This window comes from Balaenoptera borealis (assembly GCF_965194805.1).
Source record: "Balaenoptera borealis genome assembly, chromosome: 18".
In the NCBI taxonomy this organism is placed as follows: Eukaryota; Metazoa; Chordata; class Mammalia; order Artiodactyla; family Balaenopteridae; genus Balaenoptera; species Balaenoptera borealis.
The window spans coordinates 12,548,405-12,566,395 of record NC_138877.1 but is presented as its reverse complement, the minus strand read 5'-3'; the positions used below and the strand labels follow the sequence as shown (position 1 = coordinate 12,566,395).

Here is a 17,991-nt window from a genome sequence, read left to right as displayed (position 1 = left end):
ATTCTCAACAATGCTGGTACAGTGAAGCCATATTAATGAAACAGTTTTGAAACATGAAGGCTATTCATAAGGATTTTTTAAAATCTTCTGATTTCCTTGGGAAATCTAATTCAAACACAGGAATCTTCCATGAATGCTTTTCCATTATTTTACTTGTGGGTTTTATTTCCCAGTGGTGCATTTTTTTAAGAGGCTGTTATCACTTGATGTTTTCAATCCTATTATCTACTCACAAGCACCATAAGTATACTGAGATATAAAGAAAACAAAAGACGGCCAAGAAATGGCATTCCACTCAATGCTGGGGACTAACAAATAATATAAACTTCTACTCTGAAACATGTTTCTTAGCATTTCAAATACCCGATTTATTTTTAATGTCCATCAAATAAACAAAAATAGAGTAGCTGTATCAACACAATGCTAGGAAAAAATAAGTGGCATAGATTATGATTTGGAGAACTTTCTGGAATCAGACAAGAGCATGAGAATAAATCATTTAGAGAATTAGCTGTGTTCTGGGCTTCATTAGTACTAATTATCCCCCAAATATGCTCAGCAGAATGCACTTGGGTCAGCTGGGACCGACACACAATAGAGCAGGCAACTTATAAACTCCTCAAAGCACAGAAAGAGTTCATAAAACAACTGCTTGTGCATTTAGATTCATGTGATAACACCTCTTATTGCATAAGCCACCAGATGAAACAGATGGGGCAGCTCTGCACTTGAGAACGTTTCTTTTGTAAAAGCACTGGACTTCCTTATTCTCCATTCAAGACACAAACTGCAAGAAAGCTAAATCTGAGGCAGGCTGTCTTTGTGTTTTATTGCCTAGATGTCACAGCAATAGTAAGTAAAGTATTAATAAAATATCCTCATTTGGGAAAAAAAAAGTTGGCAAACAAAAACCTGTGCCTATACTTAGAGAAATTTAAGGCTTTAAAATAACACACTCACCAAAAAAGTTAACAGATATATATTTTTTATAGCTCATAGGAAAATACATTTAGGAAACTTATATATTCCATCTGTAGACAAAAATTTTGTTGACAAAGCAAAATTGATAAATATGTCAAAATATGTAAAGTACGAACTTAATATAAAATGGGGGTTATCAGATATATATTTTGATAAGGCATGAAAAACTAGTATTAGAATTTCAAGTGTTGGGCAAAAAAAAAAAAACAAAAAAAAAAACAACTATCCAAAGGCTGTGGACTATGTAATCTATTGATTTAATCTATCCACAGATCTTATTAAGTAGATCAACCTCTTAGTATACCTAGGCTGAGCAAAAACAGTAAGTTCATTGTAACTAAATTCTGTTTGGCTATGGATGGTCTATGTGTGGCCTAGGACAAATTTTAAGAAAGAATTGTTATGCTTGTTAATTCATATTCAAAACAATAACACATAACTTATTGTAAGTCAAACCATGGAAAAAATAGCTAAAAATAGTAAGATAAAATGAGCTGGATAAATTAAAAGAAGTCATGTACTTAGGACCCCAGTAACATATGTTTAAACAGATGAGATATTTGTTGACACGCAGCTTAGCAACTGTCAACAGGGTTACGGAGGTTCCCCCAAAAAGGGAATAACGGCCTTGTTTCACTTAACAGAGGCCTTTCTCTACTCTGTATTCTCCAGTCCACTTTGGGAGTTATGAATTCTAGGCACCACACTTGAAGGAAATGATGTACAAGAATGGATCCTGAATGATGAGATGCTGTAGGTGTGATGTCTGAAAGGCCAGAGCGTATTCAATTTGGTATCATTTTTTTTAAAGACTGGCAAGATCACTTTAAGGTCTTTTATCTATTTTTTAATAGAAAGATTTATTTATTCAATTATTTATTTATTTTGGACACGCCGCTCAGCACGCGGGATCTTAGTTCCCCGACCAGGGATCGAACTCATGCCCCCTGCACTGGAAGCGTGGAGTGCTAACCACTGGACCGCCAGGGAATTCCCTCAATTTGGTATCTTAAATTCTGAATTTAATGGACTTATTTCTGTTAAAGGGGCAAGTCTATACAGACGGCACCAAAAGGTGAAAGTGTCAAAAAGAGACTTTTGTTTCAATATTAGGAAGAGCTTTTCTAACAATTAGAACTGTCTGTAAGTGCAAGTATCCATCTGAGTAGATAATGAATTTCTCATCAAGGGGAATAAAAACAGAGGCTGGATGAGCATTCCTTAGTGATGTCAAAGAGAAGATCCAGACAGTTAATGAGGAGGCTTGCATTACGTTCTGCTCTAAAGTTTTCTCCTGCTCTGACATAAAATGTCTTCTTATGAGGTAGAATTAGTTTGTAATTCCTAGCACTAACTAACTGCTTGGTACATTTTAATAAAATGTTCACTATAACTTCTTTACAGTTTTTATATACAGTGGAATACTTACAACGTATTAAGCATTAGTACTGACTAGTAATTATAAATAATTCTATAACTAAAATACATAAAGGTAAAGCATTTATAACATAATCAGATGTATCACTGATGATAAAAATCCTTACACTGTAGTATCTGTATCAAAGAAAAGTTTAGCGAGGCATAAAAACAGTTGGGGTTCAGATAGCTTTCTTGGAAATGACTGTATTTAAATTCATGATAAAAGGGAGTTTTCGATGTGTCTTGAGCTAAGATGTATAGCATTGTGGCTTATATAACTCATTAATGTCACAGAGTAAAACTGTATGTATAAAAAAAGCATACAGATACTTTAAGTAATTGTGGAAGAATTATTTCTCATCATTTTTATAGAGGTATATCCCATTAAACTTAGGTTTTGCAATGAAGTGGTTCTTTAGGTGAATTAGTCCAATTTGATATTTATTAAATAGTATATGTATATTTCCTAAGTAGTTTCTCCCTATGAGATAGATCGATATATTATTATAAAATAAAAATTGATAACATAAAAAGTGTCTCAATATTTACTTAATTAAAAACCTCCTATAAAGAACGCAATCTTTAGAACTCATCAATCATACTCTTAATGTAAATGTAAGCCCATAGTTTCTTTTCAGAATAACACTTACATCCTAGTAGCAGTTGCTAAAATTATTTCTGGGTGTAGACAGGACATGCATGTGTGCACTCATGCATACATACTTACACATATACATACAGCTCTGCAATATACAGTCTAGATACCGTAGTGCCAATAGGAGTCACAGTCAGACAGACCTAGTTTTGCAATTCCTTTTGTGACCCTTGGTAAGACATTTAACCTTTCTAAACGTCAGTCTCTTTATTTGTAAATGGGAACTAATACTTCTTGTGAAGATTGAAGGAAATTAAATGCTCATTAAGTATTGGTCCCCATTCCTTATCACCCATCTCTCTACTCACAGAATTTTAAGTATCAAATGAATAAATGCATATAAAAGTCTTTTGTAAATCAAAAAGAATGTTGCAATTGTAAAGTATTACCTCATTTAATAATTAAGGCAACTTATCTCCCTGTATTACATTATGGCTAACGGTGTTCATTAATGTTTTGAATAATCTGTGTAGTATATGGATCATAATATAATAACAAATTTCTACAGCACAAATTAACAGCTTAAAACAAAAGCTCAGGTTTGAAAACAGAGAAAACTATCATCAGTAAACAACTACCCCCTAAATCATTTTGGAATAATCCATAGAATTTTAAAGAAATAATTTACCATTTATTTGGAACAGGCTGGGCCTATACACATAGCAGGAGAACAGAGGCTTTACCACGCAGCTGAAGAGAAGGAAAAAAAAAATTTTTCCCTCAAAATTTCACCAGCCTATTTTCTCGCCCAAACAATCTGGATAATTTTCTCAATAATTCACACTACTTGAGTTATATTCAGCGTTCAAATACACACTCTAGTGCGGTTGTGAAGTATATCTTTCCTAGACTTTCTGATTTAAGAAGATTATAGCATTCAATGGTAAAGCAATATAAATTATACAAAAATTGGAAACATTTTTTTTTAAAAGTCAGTGTAATTTGATATTGTTCTGATTTTTTGTTTTTAAAGATACAGATATTGAAACTATCACAGCTGATAATTTTATTCTGACATGAGTTTAAAAGGTTAAGTTACTATCTGAAGAAAGGTAATCTGGTTGCCTTTCACGGCAGCCTGCAAGCTCCGCAATCTGCATAGAGAGGGGCATTTGTCATCATTAGCTGAGCTGTGACAGCTGGCACCCAGGGTGTCCCAGAATCAAGGAGCAGCAGAGACACTCTTGGTTTAGGTTGCCATTAAGTGTAGTAGGTTTCTTGAGGATCAAGTATATTTTATGAAAAGCTTTGTGATCTAACTAACAGTGAACATATTTGGATTTTCCATAACATGGATAATACAATGATAGCACATAATTAGCAGGTTGCCTCTAGACAACAAGATGCCAGTTTACAGTATGAATAAATATCTACTGCCTGCCACTTAGAGAAGGAGAATTGTTTTCAGCACCCAAATAGCTCCAGCAGAGTGTTTTTTTTTTTCAAGGCTGCATTAGGGTGATCAATTGATTAAGTACATTTAAGGAAACAGATTGAAGATAGAAAGGATAGTTCTCAGATATATTTTAAATTTGGTTGTAAACAATGCATAATGTCTCAGGAGTGAACTCAAGTACACACGCTCAATATAGTACACATCCTTTTGATAACATGAATATGAAAATTAAAATCATTTGCACAGATGCAATCCGCCAACTGTTGAAGGTGTATGTAGTTGATAATATGTATTTAAAAATATTCCTCGGCAAAAGTTTAAAATCAGAATCTTTTTACCAAATGAGTGCTACCCACCATGGATCTGAGACAGCGGTGGTTAATATATCTAGAAAATAATTTTTCAAATTTTAACATTTTTACGTATAGTGCAAAACTATATAAAGCAAAAGAAACTTTAAATTAAGAAATAGGTTGATCAGATCTTTGAAAAATAAGAAGACTACAATCCCTTTAAAAAATCATCAATGCTTGGAAACATAATCAATAACAATAGGTTTTATATTATTATGTAAACTAGTTTTCCACAAATAAAACTAATTTTTGTGTTAATGTAAAATCTATGCAAATACATGCAGTCATTTATCAGGAAAGCTGACAAGCATTCCATATTGGAGGGGGAAATGAAACTGCCTCAAGAATAGAGGCAATTAATTATTTCTGTATTTTTTCTTCTTCTGTCTTGAGGCACAAAAGTTATCCATCCAGTTAAAACAGCAAATGAAATAAAGAGATTTTTTTTTTTATTTAAACACATATGGCTTTTGCCTGCAATACTGATCACCACAAGGTCTACAGATGCCCGTGGCTAAATTGTACACTGGCAGATGCACACAGGGGAAAACTGTGCTAATGCAGCGTGGAGAGCAAAACAAATGAAGAACTGAATTTGCTAGTAAAAGGGGAAAAAACAACAACAAAAAACAAAAAAAAAACCCCAGACCAAAAAACCCCACACTTTTCCCCCCGGTGAGTTATGCAATTTGCTTATCAGATACAGGTTTACATTGCAAAAAATTTAACCTTGGCCTGTTGCAAAAAAAGTGAAAACAGTTTTAAGTAAGTGAAGGCGTTTTTATGTATACGCATGCATATGATGTATGTGAGTGACTGAGCAATATATTTTTACTTCTACGGACAGAATGGCAAGTAATGTTTAAACTTCTCAATTTTGCAATTAAAAGCTCATGACATTCAAAACTGCCATAGTATATATGACTGGATAAATACTGTTGGAACTTCCAGTTATTACTACTTTAAAAATCCATTTAGCTGCAATCTCTTAAGGTATTATTGAAAACTGTAAGGGTTATTACAGAACAATCTGGCAGATGTGATATTAAATCCTGGTGGCGACAAGAATCCTATATTTAGTGGCTGCTTCCTTTTAACAGGTTAACATAAAAAATGTATAGAGGCCAATTCAGTCTTTTACTATCTGAAACACTGTGTGTGTGTGTGTGTGTGTGTGTGTGTGTGTGTGTGTGTGTGTGTGTGTGTATACATACAGCCTGCATGCACAGGCTATTTTGCAAACCATAAAAAGAGTGTACTTCCTAAAAATGGTTTAAGATTATTAAGAAAACAATAACTTCTTTCTTAATAGGCCTGTAAGCATGCATAACATTAAAATTCCTATTATAATTGCCAAATAAAAATATAAAACAGAAAGCATTTAAATAATTTTGTATTTTTATATCTTGGAGGAAGAAAAGAGAAGACTAGTTGTACTATGCCAAGTTGTAAAAAGGCAAAATACTTGAAAGGGCTTCATTATCAATGAGCATGTTTGCACTACTACAATTTAAGAATTCTTCGTTTGGAGTATTTATAACCATCTAAATTTAAATGACAATGTATATTTATACAAAATTAGGATTCGAAGCATATGTTCCCAGAATGTGTATATATTAATTAATATTAGCTCTAATAAACTCCTTGGCCTTGTCCCCCACCATTCAAAGGGAGGATTAACTTACTGAAAATGTAAAGTAAAATGTAACTTAAATACTGAGAGGAGATTTATTTCTCTAATAACATAAAGCTAGTAACATTACAAATATTGCTAACTTACATGAGGAACACCTGTTTCTTAATACGTATTTTGATGTGCAAACTGTAAACTATATTCCTAAATCTAATACATATATTCATGCGAGCACAACAAATATTACCAGTTCCTTTGAAAATGAATCCTTTACCAAGCATTTAATGTCACATATTGAAATGAAACAACTTTCATGTAAAATAAAAACTGTGAACCTATTGCTTCTACATCTGAAGTAGCATTTTACATTTTGCCTCTACTTTGGTGCTCTCTGATTAAAACTGGTCTTAAGTTAGAAGCATGATGAAATAATAAGTTCTAGGGGAATAACTAAAGGTGCTTATAGTCTAAAGTTTTTTGGATATAAAACTAAAACACCCACTTATAAATGAATCATAACATTTACAAATTAAAAAATAAAATAGGGGCATGAGGAAACTTTTCTTGTGTCCATGGAAATGTTCTATGTCCCAGATGTTACATGACTGTACACATTTGTCAGAATTCATAGACTGGAACATTCACATTGAAAAATCATAGACTAGATCAGTACTGTATGCAAAACATACATAATAAACCTGACTTTAATAATAAATAGATTTCACATAAAAATAAAATAATAAAGCTATACCTTTTTTTCCACTGAGTTCACAAGTTTTTTTCAGAGACACTATGTCTTACAAACTCTTTATGCTCTTCATGCTTTTAATTTGATCTAGATGCTTAGATAAAATAAACAAACACCTAGATTAAAAAGTTGTAACTTCTTAGTACTTTTGACTTGACATTTTTGACAAATCATATGGGAAAACTGCGCTTTCAAGAAATAGTACACATAGGTACACTGAAATGTATATTATTAGAATCGTGAAAATAATCATACATAAGTAGAAATTAAATATTATTTAGGTGACCTATTCTCAGAAAATGTTTATAATCTGTATCTATATGTAAAGTTATAAAGGAAATTCCTATTCATAAATAGATTTCCATCTTTTTCTACAAAGTATTTATTTTATCGCATATAATACATGTGATAAAGGTAATAGGTTTTTATTAGTATAATTATCCTTTTAAATTATTACTTACTCCAGTTACTGATCATTAAAAAAATAAATCCTAGCTTAGAGGAATTGCTTTGCTCATTAAAAAATAAGCTCTGAAACTGTAAATTAGGAATAGGAAATGTTATTTTAGACATGTAGTCACTGGAAGCTGATTATCTACATTCTGTACTCTAGTCTCAAGGTTATGTCGAATATTTTCAGTGGCTTAATCACATACAGTCTGGGATAGTAATGAGAGCTATGCAGTCCTGGATGACCCACTACAGACGTACAGATTAACAGACACTAATCACATCTGATTCCATTGTTTTCTCTAAGTGCAATAAAACTGTACCGTACTAAGAGTACTAAAGATGTAGTCATGTACGCAGAAGTCTATAAATCCATGTTAGTAATGGGTTAAGGAATACCTAGTTTTCATATATTCATATAGAAAAGAATCACATGAGCCCATTTATCCTGTCACAATATGTCTATAATATCCAAATTAAAAACATAAGCTGAAATCTAGTAAAATGAATTTAAATTTTACAGATTATAAAGATAACAGTGACTTTCTAAAGGGTCAGTGGGGAATTGGAATACTGGAATCAATACTTCCTCCATGATACTCAACAAATGATTGATTGACCTCAATATCCTTAAATGTTTGGAAAGGGTTAGAGATCACGAATGATAGTGAACAATAAAAAAATCTTTTGGTTGACAACCTTGCCCCTCAGATTTGTTAGTTTACAGATGCAACTTAAGATATCCTGCACCGCTGTGTATACAAATGAAGTGAGGAAAGAGAGACAATTATCTAAATAACCCAGGCTTTAAATTTCTTTTTTCTACCAAGAGAAAGGTTTTGGCCAGAGTTATCCAGAATCACCTCAAATCTGAAAATCTAGTAGTGGTGATAATTCTTGTAAAGTACCCTTCCAACTTCCATTTTTAATCTCAAAGTTACTTTCTTTTCAACATTTATTAATACCAATAACAAATTTACTAAGCAACACCGTTGGGAAAAAAAAGTACTCCCTACTACCAACGTGACTATATTATCATATACTAGGGGGATGAGGAAAACTGAGGCAACAGTCTTGAACATTCCAGTGAAGAATTAAGAAAATAATTTCTAAAACTTAACCACAATTATCAGGATGCTCTGATAAAAGAAATAAAATAGGGTTTAAATTGTGCAAACAGTGACCTCAATTCTCTGCTCTACTTTGTCATAAACCTGATATTAAAATATGAAATAATTATTTTAAGAACTCATTGAAACTTTTGAAGCTTTCAAGCTATTTTAAGTGTTCTTATACAAGGAGTCACAACAGGAAGAAAGGTATAGATGCCATCAAGTTAGATTACCAGAAAAACTCCCTCTATTTTACTTTATTTAATGTGACACATAAAGAAAACCCTGCACAAATATCTGTCTTTAATTTCTCTAGTGTAAAAAAAGAAATATATTGTGTCTGGCAGAATGAAACAGATGAAATAGCCCGGGTGCATTTAAAAAAAAGAAGATGGGGGCAGAAATCAGATGCGTACAATGAGCCTTCAAAGCCACTCCAGCAGTAGGGATAAATAATTTAATAAACTCAACTTCATATTCTTTTTATCTCCCCAGTGTAATAAGCACATATTAAAAAAATAAAACTTTAAATTCATGAATACCTGTGACTAGAATAGCAGCCAGCAGATAATGAAAAAACACAAAACAATATTTATGTGAGCATTTAACATGTGTGTGCATACATATCCTCTAACTAACAGATACATTTTTCCAGATGAAAGCTCACAATTGCTTAAATTTATGAACAGGCAATTCACATTTAAATTAGTTTTTTTAAAACACAGAAACCTTGCATTCCTACATTTCTCAACATAATAGAGTTTTTCTTTAACCTAATGAGGTGCCTATTTGCACATTACTTTCTGTGTCCCATATAAGTTATGTAGGTTTACAGAAGGGAGGGATAAGTTACCTAGGAATTAGAACCTCAGGAAAAATTATTTTGCCATTGTTATTTTGAATGCTTGAAAGTGTTAAGGATCACAATATTTAATTATTTTATATGCATTATTAGTCCTAAAATTTATGATAATGGTGTGCTTGTGACTTTCTCCAATTTTTTTCATACTTGCACATTTTAAATCAAGGCTGCCCAATCCCACTAATGGGCATATACTCTGAGGAAACCATAATTCAAAAAGAGACATGTACCACAATTTTCATTGCAGCACTATTTACAATAGCCAGGACATGGAAGCAACCTAAATGTCCATTGACAGATGAATGGATAAAGAAGATGTGGCACATATATACAATGGAATATTACTCAGCCATAAAAGGAAACAAAATTGAGTTATTTGTAGTGAGGTGGATGGACCTAGAGTCTGCCATACAGAGTGAAGTCAGAAAGAGAAAAACAAATACCGTACGCTAATGCATATATATGGAATCTAAAAAAAAAAAAAATGGTACTGATTAACCTAGTGGCAGGGCAGGAATAAAGACGCAGACATAGAGAATGGACCTGAGGACGAGGGTTGGGGGGAAGGGGAAGCTGGGGCGAAGTGAGAGTGGCACTGACATGTATACACTACCAAATGTAAAATAGATAGTTAGTGGGAAGCAGCCGCATAGCATAGGGAGATCAGCTCGGTGCTTTGTGACCACCTAGAGGGGTGGGATAGGGACGGTGGGAGGGAGCCTCAAGAGGGAGGGGATGTGGGGATGTATGATATGGGGATGTATGTATGCATATGACTGATTCACTTTGTTGTGTGATAGAGGCTAGGGCAGTATTGTGAAGCAGTTATACTCCAGGAAAGATATATTAAAAAAAATAAATCAAGGCTGCCTAATAAGCTAAGTGAATGAAATGGAAAAGTCAAGTCGGTTAGACCTTAAAATCCCAAATACCATTCGAATGTAAGCATCTCAAACTGTCATTAAATCCTGAGATTCTTGGGGTTTTTTTCTTCAATTAGGTCAGTTTTCTTCAATTATCATTCTATTATTAGCTCATGTCAAAGATGTCTGAACAGCATACCAATGAAAACAATTAAGCATTTATATCCTAAAGCATGGGACACATGCAAGCTTTCATTCCAGTACTAACCACTATGATTATATTTATAGTAAAAAAAATAATATAAGACTGGTGTCATTAGAGTTGTTTTATGAACTCTTCACAGAAGTAAATAAATCGATTTTAAGCTATCTCCATGTATTACACAATCATATAAAATAACTAGTTCAATAGGTCAAATGATTTTTTTTAAAAATTACTATAAAATAGTTAAATAAGTTGCTCCCACAAAACAAGTTTATCTCCAAAGCCTAGATGAAAATCAGCAGAACTACACAAAAATGTACTGTATATTCTCCATAGGTCATTTCAAAAAAAAAAAAAAAAATTAAGGGATAGAAAGCACACTCAGAATAGTTTAATTTTCCCTTCAACAATGAGAAGCGCCTGACATCGCTGAAAGGATCAGCTACAGAAGGCAATTCGTTTCACGTGTTCAGTGTAATAGAAAATCACTGTGTTGCAGCAGCAAGCACTACTTGCGCGGAAGTATTATTCTAGGGCGGCCAGTTCACCCACAGTGATAAGGACGGGTGCCTGAATCCTATGTTATGTAAATCACTGTCAGCTCCCTGCGTAAAGGGTGCTGAAGGAAGCAGCTCAGAAAACACAGTCCCAGCGTCCTTGAAACCGAATGACTTCACTTCCCGGGAACACTCTGGGACTAACGAGTTTCTTGGTCCTTTTCTCACCATCCATTTTCTTCTTCAAAGTGCAAATCGTTAGTGAAAAGGCCCTGGTTACACCAATTAGTTTGCACGAAGTGCTCTGGCGTTTAGCTTTGCTTTAACCCAATTAAGCCGCACAGTGAGCCTCGAAGATGCGCCACCTGCGCGCCTGGCTCCAGCGCGGCTGCCCGGCGCCCCTCGCGCCCTTCCAGTGAGACCCACCCGGACGGCCGCGCCACGGTCCCCCGAACGGCCCTGGGGCCTCTGCGTCCCAGGCTGCCTCCCCTCCTCGACAATCGGGGGGCACCTGAAGGTGGCCCAAGAAATCGAGGGGCCAGGTCCCTACCAAGCCACTCTGACCTGAACCCAAGGAAGAGCGCGCGGGGCGCAGGGGCCCGCGGCCGGCCACCAGAAAGCGCGGGCTCGGCCGCGACCACACGTGGGCCCGGGCGGCGGCCGGGCAGGGGGCCGCGAGGGCGGAGAACCTGGCCTGGAGCGGACGTGGAGAAACCTGGGATACTAAGTAAGGTTTTAAAACAACCCATACGCACGCACACACACCAAAGCCTGCCTATGGGACATGGAGCAGAGAGAGGAAAGAAGGATGGGCCGGGAGTGTAGAGCAGCGGGAGAGAGGGGACCAGTGGGAAGCACGCAGGACCTGCACTGGGTGGGGACAGAGGTGGCTTTTCCCCGGAGACCACGGCACATCTTCGCCTTCTTGGCCGCAGGTTCTCCGGCTCTGATCTGCCTCCTTTTCCAACTGCCAAAAGGTAGCAATGCGTTCACCCGCATCGCCGGCAAAGTGGGGAGGGGCTGGCGGGTGCGCCCAATCCCTGCTCCTAAGGAAATGGAAGGCTCTTGGGGAACAGAGTAGGTGGATGCCGTGAGCCCCGAATCTAATGTACTATTTTAAGCTAAATCGAAATCTCCCACTCTTGGATAACAAGAAAGTATGATGCTGTACCTGTGCAAAGAAGAAGAAAAAAAAAACAAAATCAAAAGCTTGAGTAAAAAGAGGGAGCCCTGAACAAAATCTTGTTACAAGTGGCTCTGAAAGAAAGTGCCTACAAACCTGTTCCAGGAATTATAGGATTTTGCTGGAAATATTCTTAATTTGAAAGAGATGGCATCTAAATTAAAGGTAGGGAATTAAAAATCTGCCTAGGTTTAAAAACAACTACAGAACCCCTAAGTAGTATTTCTTCCATTTCCTGTACATTAAGGACACAGTTGGTACCACCAGGAAAAAAAAAAAAAAAGTTCTATATAAATCCATTTCTCCCCTCCTTTTTCAAGGTTCCCAAATTTAGAAATATTGATTTCTTTCAAAGTTTTCAAAAATGATATTTAAATTTAAAACCCCGATGACTGCAAAATTAATTTTCTTTAAAAATCTTAACCATTTCCCTTAATCAAGTCACATGAAATAGTATAAAATTAGAAGTCTACTGTCAGGTGACCACTAAGGACCCTTAGGAGAGGAGATATATCCTTAATTATGCATCTGTAAACAAGACAGAAACCCCAAACCTACAAAATTTCAGGATAGGTATCTGCCAGTAGGTTAGATGATCTCTCCTGAATTTTCACGTATTAAAATACAGCTCATTAGGAACTCACATTAAAATAACCTCTGAATCACAGAGATAGTTTATTTCACAAATATTTCTGCCAATGCGTACAAAACTTAGTGTCCTGGTTATAATGTTGGGCAAAGTACAAAGAGGACTGCGGATGGGGGGAGGGGTGTACTAAACGTTTTTGAAACATCCTAACTTAAACTGAGGTAGACAATATCTAACAGCAATAATTTTCAGATTCCTTTCAACAACTGCAAATGAGAAAAAACAGGTAAAACACCGTATAACATTAAAAAAAAAATCATTCTAACACAGAACATCCAGAAAATTATACAGGTACTGGTCCATCTAAAGCCAACTTGCATATACATGAAAGAGCAAACTCCCACCCTGCATTCAAAAAGACCTCGAGGATTAACAGGCGTTAATTATCTTACTCTAAATGCAAGTTAGTGACTTTTGTTTCAGAAAACCCCATCTAGTTCACCAATTGATGGATGACCCTTAGTACACCTGTATTTGCATTTCCTCAGTAAAAAGACAAGCAGGGTTTTCAAGCACAGAAGAGAACCACTTTGCCAAGTCTTTTCAAAACGTCAATATGCTTCAATTAATACCAAAGCTGAGAGATTCCTCTTGATTTCCAAAACTGTCTAGGTGGCCTGGGTGGTTTTCTGCCCGGCAGCAGCCTCCTACCTTTAGTTTGTGTGCCTATATCCATGAGGGGGGATTAATTAGCCGGGTTGGAGCTGACGGAGGCTGTGGTGACGAGCCCAGTGGCGATTGGCCGCCAGCCTGCCTGGCCCTGCCTTTATAATTTCCACACGAGTGCATCTGGGCTCTTAGACAAACCAACCGCAGCTTCTTCTGACATATACACACGCACACGCACCCCCGACACACACTCAGCACACTTTTCCTCCATCTGACTAACAGTCCTGCACACACCATGATTACAGGAAAGCGTAAATAAATACGGAAAGGGTTGATTATTTTGACTACTGGAAGAGCTTTGCTGGGTCTCAGCGCAACTTTTGTTTTTATTACTGAGAAGGTGATCTCTCCATGCGTTTCTCTCACACAAGGATTCTTTAAAAGAGGAAGAGAGAGAGGGGGGAGACCAACCTTTCACTTTAAGACCGGCTGGCCTCAAAGATAAAAGGAAGGGGAAAGCGGCGCTAGGAATCCACCACTGCAGCACTTCGGAAAGACGTTTCTGATACATTTCTGAGCGCGGCGGCCCGTTTCTCCACCGAAGTTGGCTCCAGCTCTAGCAGCCGCATTGGATCCCACAGCTTATTGCGAGACTCCGGTGTACAATCCGGATCTCTGCCCCAACATGATCGCGGCCCAGGCCAAGCTGGTCTACCACCTGAATAAATACTACAACGAAAAATGCCAAGCCAGGAAAGCTGCCATTGCCAAAACTATCCGGGAAGTCTGCAAAGTAGTTTCCGACGTCCTGAAGGAGGTGGAAGTGCAGGAGCCCCGGTTCATCAGCTCTCTCAACGAGATGGACAATCGCTACGAGGGCCTCGAGGTCATCTCCCCCACCGAATTTGAAGTGGTGCTTTACCTTAACCAAATGGGGGTGTTCAACTTTGTGGACGACGGCTCGCTGCCCGGCTGCGCGGTGTTGAAGTTGAGCGACGGGCGCAAGAGGAGCATGTCCCTCTGGGTGGAATTCATTACCGCCTCCGGCTACCTCTCGGCGCGCAAAATCCGGTCCCGGTTTCAGACGCTGGTGGCTCAAGCGGTAGACAAATGCAGCTACAGGGATGTGGTAAAGATGGTGGCAGACACCAGCGAAGTGAAACTGAGAATCCGAGATAGGTACGTGGTGCAGATCACCCCGGCTTTTAAATGCACTGGGATCTGGCCCAGGAGTGCTGCCCACTGGCCACTTCCCCACATCCCCTGGCCGGGACCCAACCGGGTGGCGGAGGTCAAGGCGGAAGGGTTCAATCTCCTGTCCAAGGAGTGCCACTCCCTGGCCGGCAAGCAGAGCTCGGCCGAGAGCGACGCCTGGGTGCTGCAGTTCGCGGAGGCAGAGAACAGACTGCAGATGGGGGGCTGCAGGAAGAAATGCCTCTCCATCCTCAAAACCTTACGGGACCGTCACCTTGAACTGCCAGGCCAGCCCCTGAACAATTACCACATGAAGACTCTGGTTTCCTATGAGTGTGAAAAGCATCCCCGGGAGTCGGACTGGGACGAGTCTTGCCTGGGTGACCGGCTTAACGGGATTTTGCTGCAACTTATCTCCTGCCTGCAGTGCCGGCGGTGTCCTCACTACTTCCTACCGAACTTAGATCTGTTTCAAGGCAAACCTCACTCGGCTCTCGAGAACGCTGCCAAACAAACGTGGCGACTGGCAAGAGAGATCCTGACCAACCCGAAAAGTTTGGAAAAACTTTAGAGGACAATTTAATCGAGAGCCGAAATGTGATTATACTATTCTTAAAGTTCTCGTTAAGTGTAAACTTCCTGTTCGATTCCTATCTAATATTCCACTGGACAGTGCAAACAATCTCTTCCTTAAAAAGGAGTACTAACACAACGTTTAGGCATCATCTCACCCACCCCTCCAAGGGGAGGAAAAGAAGTAGGGAAAGCAGATGGAGAACACCTCAAACTCACAAGTATTAGAAGACTTCTTTACAAAGGATTTCATATCTCCCTTGAAAAGTACACAGTAACACCCGGAGAACAGCCTGGCTGTAATGCAAGACCACAGTGAACACTGCTTAACCATCAAAGGATTACAGCAATCCTGGCGATTTAGGTGCATCTGGCTGTGAGTAAACACGGTTTGGATATGCCATCTGAAGGAAAGTGTAATGTATATTTTAATTTGTAACAAATATTGTGATCTCACATTGTCTTTGAAAGTGTGGATGTTGGTGTTTTGTGATTTGGTGAACAGAAGTTAAATTGCCATTTTGGATACTTCCAGACATTTTCCACTAACAAAGATATAATTTAAAGGTAGATTTCCTCCTGGTACTTTTATCTGTCTTTGAAAGTGTCTGAACTTTAAAAAGTTTACATTTTGTTTCAAATATATTGCTTGTTCTATTTCTAACATTCCATAAATATACTTGAAATGTTATTTAAATATATTCAAAGAAATTTGAATTCAGCTTATATAATAACGCTTGAATATCTGAATTATATATTTGAAAAATGCACTTGAAATACACTGGATAATTACTTTTGTGATTTAGATTTTAATTTCTGTTGCTGGTTTTTATTTAATTAGAAGCTAATAAATGAAGTAAAATAAAAGTTGTTGTGTCTCACTTTAAATTGTTTTCCTGTCAAAAGATGTAATGCTTCACTTTGAAAATTGAACCCACTTGAATATTTTAAACCTTTTGAGAAACATGCTAATGAAATAATTAAAAATAAAACCTTAAAATATTGGAGAAAAGCTCTTTTTGTATAGCTACAGAATACAGTGATCTACTGTCAGTTTCTGACTTACTTATAAGACTAGTCCATTCTACAACAGACGCAATTCAAATCTACCTTTGAAAGCTTGCTCTTCTGGGTTAATATTTTTGTAGAATTTTTGATAATATAAGGATGAAATATGTCATGACAGTCAAGGTTGCTGAGTTAAAAATCAGACTAACTCAGAGGAAATGAACTTAACAAAATCCTAATAAAACTTTTAAAATTTGTATATGAAAACTACGCTAATGAAATGAAGATAATTTCTGACCTATTTTATGCCAAGCCTTGTTTTATGCAGTAAGGGTTCCACGGCAGAATGAATGAATCAGAAATCCAAAATTACTTTTTACTTCATAGGGCAAGCCAATGATAAAAGCATAAAGACAAATTTAAAATTATTTAAAATCACATGCACTACATTCAAACTCATTTTCAAAATGCCATTCTTTTGGAGCTAGAAGTTAAAGAAGTCCTGTGATTATCCCTCAGAGTATTTTAAGAGTCAACAAGTGCGGGAGGGGCTAATCACCTGTGGGCCTTAGGGTAGTTAGTTAACTCAGGTGGGGGTACATTTTAGACTTTCAATTGCTATTCTACAAATAGTGTTTTAGAATGCTTTACTTCTGTATATAAATTAAATATAAATAATAAGGTTCTGGATCTACGGGAGCATTTGTCTTTCGCTATTTTAGAACAATTGCCTCTGAAAAATACTTCAAAGGAAGATCTCTGTAAAATGATGCTTGATTATCTAGCATGACACTTATGTTCTTGAATTCTTAGCCTCAGGAAAAAAGTTTACAAATTGCACAATAACATAAAAGTTAAAACAACAACAAAATTGATTTCAGAAGAAATTGTAGAGGTATAGAGCTGTTGAATACTCAGGTTTTAAAATTTACAAAATAAGATATAATAAACAAATATTTATGCATTTCAAATCATCTGAACATATATTGTCTGGCACTACACCCACAGAAGAATACAAACTTTAAACATCTGAGCGCCAGTATGTACTATGTATACACATTTTAAATGAAAGCTTCTCAGATAATTGATTTCTCTTCCTCTTAAAATCACATATAAAACCCATTCTTATTTCAGGAGATGAAAACTGGATGTAATAACGGAGATGAATTTATAGCTAAATGTGCTCCGTAGTTTTCTTACAACCTTTTAATGAATTATTGTTCATATTGCAATATACACTTTTGGAAATTAAAAGTGATCTTAGTAAGAAATGTCATGAGACCTTTCCCAGTCTTCCCAGAGAGCCTGAGATGCTGTACCCCAGGGGCCTGGGAGCAATTGGCTTCACTACCAAATCTGCCCAAGTGCACACAAAGGCACTCATAGAGAGACCGTTAAAATGTGCATGCTCTGGTATACAGGATTTAGAGTTGTTAATACATTCTTCAATCCCATAAAATAGAGCATGTGTTATTTCATTCATTTTATTTTCTGTAAGGATGAGAATGTGCTCCCTTCCCCCACTGTCATTCAAAACCAAGCAAAATTGAAAACCACTTCCTGCCACAAAGCCACCAGTGCTGTACACGGAATCACTCGAA

At 36.9% G+C, this 17,991-nt stretch overlaps 2 protein-coding genes across 9 annotated transcripts in view; one reads left to right on the top strand and one right to left on the bottom strand.

Moving 5' to 3' along the window:
* Nucleotides 1-17,991, bottom strand: part of NBEA (neurobeachin) — a 608,086-nt gene that overhangs the window by 185,556 nt on the left and 404,539 nt on the right. The window lies entirely within an intron of this gene.
* On the top strand, nt 11,790-17,990 carry MAB21L1 (mab-21 like 1). Its single transcript, XM_082365621.1, has one exon. The coding sequence runs from the start codon at nt 14,301-14,303 to the stop codon at nt 15,378-15,380; it is 1,080 nt and encodes a 359-aa protein (XP_082221747.1). The 5' UTR covers nt 11,790-14,300; the 3' UTR covers nt 15,381-17,990.

Bases quoted from the DNA above. Each gene is read 5' to 3' on its own strand.
- MAB21L1 (XM_082365621.1), top strand. From the start codon at position 14,301: ATGATCGCGGCCCAGGCCAAGCTGGTCTACCACCTGAATAAATACTAC.